This window comes from Puntigrus tetrazona, chromosome 4 (assembly GCF_018831695.1).
Source record: "Puntigrus tetrazona isolate hp1 chromosome 4, ASM1883169v1, whole genome shotgun sequence".
In the NCBI taxonomy this organism is placed as follows: Eukaryota; Metazoa; Chordata; class Actinopteri; order Cypriniformes; family Cyprinidae; genus Puntigrus; species Puntigrus tetrazona.
The window spans coordinates 14,732,494-14,739,318 of NC_056702.1; the positions used below are offsets into that span (position 1 = coordinate 14,732,494).

Here is a 6,825-nt window from a genome sequence, read left to right on the forward strand (position 1 = left end):
AAATAAATAAACAATACTACATACTGTATATGTAAGATATAATCATAATGTATTAGAATCGTAGTTTATGAATGCATAATGCATCTGCTTTTGCTGGTTAAAAAACTATTAAAAGTCCGGGTGGCTCTGATTGTAATTAAAAAAAATAATAATTCGGGTCATTCAGTGGAAATATGAGTAATAGTATAAACCTTTGAGGCATATCTGCGAATATATTGCCATCAATAACAATGAATGATGCGCGAATAAGTAGACCACGCTTGTGTTTTTACAGTCCCTCGTATTTGCATGGCAGTCATAACAACACTATTCATTATTTATTTGCTTCAGTCTTTTGCCCTGACAAAGATCGCACGAGAAACATCAAGCTCCGATGTCAGAAAGGTTAGTTTAAAAAAAAAAAAACAGAAATGTTTTCCCCAGAAGGCTCTTGTATTCATGGCACATTTCATCCATTGTATGAATTTTTAAACCAACCTCCGATTTAAAATTTAGATTTATCTTTGATGTCAAATAAAATGTATGCACATTACACTGCAGCCTGTTGTCAAGGCCCTGAGAAATGACTAATCCACATTCAACACATTTATGATCGCTGCCATCAACCCTTGAAATATGCAATACAGATACGAAATGAGAAATATTTGGTATTAAAGTGCTTTTTCACTCTTTTAAGGCTCTGCGGGGACTCTTTGTCCATTTTAAAAGTCCAATTTGCCTCGGTGAGATTTATTCACGTTAGCACTCTTGGGTTCACAAATACACACTTATGCGGTACGTATTGAAAGCGTGGTGTGCCTTTTGAATTCAAATGTTATCGGCTGAACCCTGTTTTGTGTCCTATCCGCGCTATTAAATATCCCCGATTAGTGCATTTCAAATCATTACGTGTTAAAAACAGTTTATCAGAGACACCTCGATGTCAGCGCATTTATAGCATTTTTGCCAATCCAAACATATCAATGGATATTTAAATCAAATACTTCCGCGATGTACTTTCTAGCATGCACACATCCTTCTAATTTTGACGACAAATTGCACGATTTCGAATCTTTCTTTGTTGCATTTGTTCAGGAAAGGACGGTAAAAAGGTATCATTTTACAAACCTGCAAGGAGCACGAAATAGCTGTGTTTATACCCTTTGTTTATTTCCAACACGATAACTGGTCGGCGCTCACTGAATTAAGCATGTGCACAGCTGGGCCTCATTGAGGAAAAATGAGCAGAACAACTTTCAGCGGGAGTCATTTGCATAAGAATTCTTGCATACATTTCTATTCAGTTCAGTGGGACAGTTTACATAGGAAAGGTTTACAGAGCACAGCGAGCAACGTAGGCAACGGACTGGTGTCTCGAGACATTTTTTGAATTTTTTTAAGTCAACGTGAAGTCAAAAGTGACCCGCATTTTTTCAATTTTGTAGAATTCACATTGGACGTTATTCATAGTCCTGCAAAGCCTTGATCAGACCGATCATTAATAGGTTAGTCATTATGAAAACGCTGCCACTTTGAGTATTGACGCTTAGTCTAACGAACGTCTTTTCTTTTCTCAGAGGAGCTTCGGAAGTTGAGCTGGTCTGGAATTCCACGGCAGGTGCGCCCGATCACATGGAAACTGCTCTCGGTAAGTGGAACAATCTCAGCGCACACTGAAGCCTTGCTTCAAACGGTCAAGCTCATTAGAGAACTACGGAGCACATCCATTACAAGATGAATCAAAGAATACATAATGCATTCTACATAAATGCACATTTATAAGTAATTAGGCTTCCTGCTAATGACTTCTAGGATGACTTCTGCCTGGAAGCTCAGAGGTCCAGTTGTATTTAAACTAATGGTAATTTAAACCATTTCAGTGGTTGGGCAAAACCTGAAACGGTGCATGTACTAAACCCTTTTTCGGTTAGACAGACCTTTGAACCACCTGAGCTGAAACATATGCACTTGCTTATTTTTATTTTTTTTTTATCTCACAAGATGCTCTTTGGAACGTTCTCAAATCATGCTGAGAAGACATGGATCGTGCTGTTTTGTCCATGCCAGCTGGAATGCCTGCTGTCATTAAAGCTCTTTTTTTTAACTGTGCTTTATAAACAGGGTTCAGAAAGAAAAAAATGCAGAAAATGGATACATATATTGACATAATAAAAATAAAACGGCAAGTGCACGTTTAAAACCATTGATAACATTGACTAACACCTAACCTTAACTTACCATAGCAGATGTGCCTATGTTTTTTTGTGTTGGTTACTGGAAATTCCCTTCTAATGAGGTACTTATTGCCTAATTTGGTAAATGCCCTGGCTAAAAAGAGGAGAAAATAGTTTAAATTTGGTTTGAGTTCTGCTGCCAGAAACGCAATTAATGCAAGTATGCAAATAAATGCGTTTACGAGGATTTGCAAACATGTTTTTTAGTTGATCATTCAGGCAATACTGTTGTATTAGCAAACCTGAGTCCTCAAGATGGTGATAAAGTTGCCAAATTTGTCCGGCGAATGCAAATACTACTGTGACCAAATGTATGTGTTGGCTTGTTTTTCCACACCTCCAATGAAAGTTGTTTCAACTTAAAGGCTTACTCCACCCCTGAATTTAAATTTTATCATTAATCACCCCCATGTCGTTCCAAACCCGTAAAAATTAAATTTGTCTTCAAGGTACCAATTTAAGATAATTTGGATGAATACCGGGATGCTTTTGACTCTTCTATTGACTGCCACCTAATGAACATTGACACGGTTCAGATAGACCTCTTCCAAAATAGTCCATCTGCCATCATTGGTTTATGAAACGATGAGAATATGTGCACAGAGATAAAAAATATAACGTCTTTTTCAACAATTAGTGTCCCCTGAGCCATTTTGGAGAGTATCCACTGGACACAAACTGCATGAATTGCTCTTGTGTTGTGACTGACAAGGAGAATATACACGGTTTGTATCGTGTGGGTACTCTCCAAAATTACTCTACTGAGCAGATACAAAAGGTCTATTTTTATTTTTGTCACTTCATAACATTATGGTCGAACCCCTGATGGAAGATGGACTCTTTTGACGATGTCTTTCATACTTTTCTGGACCTTTCTCATTATGTGGCAATCTATGGGACAGTCAAAAGTTAATTGTGTTCTGTAGATGAATGAAGCTTTCATGAGTTTGGAACGACGTGGGGCTAAGTGATTTAATGACAACATTTTCATTTCGGGGGTTGAAGTAACCGACTAAGTGGCTAGAATGACTTTTCGCAATGTTTGATAATTTTGCGACAGCGTGACGCATTGTATTTCGCGATTGCATTCTGACGCATTAAGAGATCCGACCACAAATGAAACGGAACTTGCACAGCTAGAAGCATTTCCGCCCCCTTCATCTCATGCGGACTGATGCTAATTCGAAGCCCTCGTGGAGCGGTGTGAATTCAGACCAGTTAAACCGGTGCCATGACCTGGATGGGGGTTAAGGGGCGGAGCTTGGTAAGATCTGTGCAGTTGAACCTTCTCCCCCTTATCTCAAGATCTGCATATTAAGGAAGGAGAAAGCATTTTAACATTTTTAAAAAATTAGACTTTTCAACTTTTAATAATGGATGAAAGATATCAGGTACGTAATTGGAGTAAAGTTTCCCCCAGGACGGGACTGGCGCGATGAGGAGGTTATGTGTGGTCGTACCCTCTGACACGCACAGACAGGCGGCAGTGTGCCCTCCTGCCACACTGATAGATGAAGTGTCAGTCTGGAACAGGATGGAATGGAGGGGGATATTTGATATTCTGACCCCCTTCTAGGCAAGTGTGTGGTCACACACACACAGAAACATCCAATTCACCCGTGTGACCTTCATTTGCCTACGGCTACCTCATCTGTCATCTTGACTCGAACCCTGGACTGCAGCCCCACTCAATCAAACCCCATCGATCCACGCTATTGAGCTCCTGCACAGGTGTGCGCATTGTGAGTTCATCGGTGTGTGTGTGTGTGTGTGTTTGAGTGAGTGGAGAGCGAGCGTGAACAGCTGGAAAGCATCCTTTAACAAGAGTAATGACCGGCGGAGGGCGGCATCACCGTTTGAACAGGCGCTTTAACGCGTGATCAATTCTGTGCATCCTGCTGACGTCTCACAAACTGCCACCGAACCACGCTCAACACTTTCCTAAGAAGAAATCATTTCTCTCTTGTCAGGTAACCGCTAGAAAATAAAGATTTTATTAGTGGTGTTTGCTAAGGCAAGACTTATTATTGCTGTTTTTTGTACACATGATTCTATTTTGTACAAAAAAAGCACCGTTTCTGTTTTCCATCCGACATTAAAGGATGGACCTAAGCCACACGTAGAGACCATAATGTAATAGAGATTTAAATGCCGTAGCATATGGAACACTCAAACAATCCCCAACCAGCCCCTTGGACTATTTTAGTAATCGTCTGGCAGCCATTTCTATCAGAAACCGCTTTCAAGTGGGGTCTCAAATCACGCACTATTCACTTATTCTATGCACTATGTAATCAACTTAATTCTAAGGTTATTTTCAACTGGCCATAAAGTCATTATTCTGCTCATACTGCAGTTACCAAACTTCAAAACGTTGTTCAAGAAATTCATCCTTTAAACCCTTCTTGTGTGTAGGATTGATTTTCTTACACTGATCATCCTACTTCTCCGTTGCTGTAATGTAGTTTTAGAGCTAGTAACAGAGGCACGAAGTGTATTTGGTAATGCAATTATTCATGCAGTTATGAGAGAGAGTGTGCACGATTAAGCTTGTAAGTCTGTTTGTCCCTCAACAGTGTTCAGCAACAGCGTCTCTGCTAATATTGAAACTGTAAGGTCATCTGCTTCAAAAACAATACTCTCATTACCTCGCCGGTGAGAAATGTCTGGTACCTTTCACCGTCCGCTATATTACAGATAAAATCATCCGCGACACGCTTTAGAAATTATTATATATGTTATTAATTGCACTTTGCAAGATGGGCGCAACTTAGAAAGTTTAACCAATCAGATCCAAGCATTCAACAGCCCTATAGTGTAAACAATATAATTCTGCCTCATTCTGGGATAAAAAAAAACAGTTAGGTATACAGAAGGAAGTTATTTTAAACACTCAGTTAACACGCTAATGTTAATGCTAATGTTATTTCTATATATTGTTGTACTTTGACACTGTTCTTCTAAGTAGTGATGGGAAAACCAACCTTTTTAAACCTTTGAATTCAATTAACCAATTGCTTTGCAAAATGATTCACTATTTCAAATTAGTCAGACTCCTTATGCTGCTGGCAACGTAGTAAAAACGGCTTTTACAAACATATTGCAGATGTTTTGTTTGAAGTATATCAAATGCAATTGACAATCAAATAGTGTTAAATACAAAGTGTCTAAAGAATGAGTTCTTTTATTGTTTGTTTACCTAACATTGCCTTAGTAACCACCTGGAAACCCTAGGAGTTGCCTGGCAACCACCTAGAAACCGTCTAGAACTCACTAATAACAACTTTCTTATCTCAAAGTGCACACCAGCAATCATCTAACAAACACCTGGAGCACCCTAGGAGTTGGCATGGAACTCACTAGAACACACTAGCAACCACCCGGAACACTCTAGTAATTGCTTAGCAACTACCTAGAAAAGCCTAGCAATCATCTGTAAGTGCCATATCAATGTGACATCTATTAGTTGTCAGTGCAACTAGCAGTTTCACGGAGTGATTCGTGTTGTCAGGGGAAATCAATGCTACTTCGGAGTCTTCCCGGCTTCCCGTTTCATTTCCTGTGACGACTGACTCTTCAGGCGTGACTGAAAGCCAGCGAAACCTGTTGAAGAGAACGTCACATCTATCTGATCTCTAGACACGATGCCAACACTATAGAAATGCTTGCCCCGTAACAGTGCATTTTATTACTCGAGGCAATGGCACCATTGCCCAAACGAAAAGATACCGGATCACTCTTTGGTCTATTTCCGTACAACAAGCCAGATGTGTAGAAATTATACCCACAATCCCCTGCCGTCTTGTTTATTTGTACGCGTGACAACAATAACTGCTGAAAAAGTGGCTTGTACTAGTTTAAAAGTGCAGTTATGAGGCTTCCAAAATAACATTTTGTAGGTGTAAGATAAAAAAAGACTCACCCCGGTGTCTTATATCCTCTGTGGTAACTTTTTTTTGGGCGTAAGACCCATCTCTTTCTCACCCACCCACACTCGGTGAAATAGCACACGGTGGGCTTTAATAAATAAAAGGATAAAGCTGTGCAGATGATTAAATGGTGGTTTCAGTCACACTAATACGAGGTGTTTGAGTAATGGCGTCCCGTCGCGAGCAGGTGGGAGCGGGTTGATGCAGAGCCAGCGCCTGGACACAGACCTTACGCGTGTGTTCATCCAAACCCAGCTGCTGGGAAACATTTATTACCGGCCTGTTGTTCCTGGACCTCTGCACCTGCTGTGAACAATGCCCCCGTGCTCTCCCTCCCTCTCTTTCTCTTTCTCTTTCTCTGGCGACAAAATGAGAACAACGACTTCATTTCGTGTTTATTTCACCTCATGCGGTGTTAATACGCGAGCGCCAGATCAGCGGTGTCATCTTTTGTGGATGTTATTAATGAGAGCAGTTCTTTTTTGTAAATTATCTGTGTTGAAATGATCTCCAAGTCTGGAAGTTACCAGTTATGATAGAGGTCTGCAGAGGCATTGTATTGATGGTGGAAGGCAGACAGTAAACAAGACCTTGCCACCGACCTGACCCAACCCAATTTTAAAATGGAGCACGTTGTTCACAGTTGCTCTGTGTGTGTGTGTGTGTGTGTGTGTGTGTGTGTG

General features: G+C 40.3%; 1 protein-coding gene across 1 annotated transcript in view; it reads left to right on the forward strand.

Annotated features, from left to right (window-relative positions):
* LOC122342641 (TBC1 domain family member 22A-like) overlaps positions 1–6,825 on the forward strand; it is a 28,459-nt gene that overhangs the window by 6,595 nt on the left and 15,039 nt on the right. Inside the window, exon 5 of the mRNA XM_043236611.1 lies at positions 1,557–1,627. Within this exon, the coding sequence (XP_043092546.1) occupies positions 1,557–1,627 (71 nt within the window). The remainder of the gene's footprint in view (positions 1–1,556; positions 1,628–6,825) is intronic.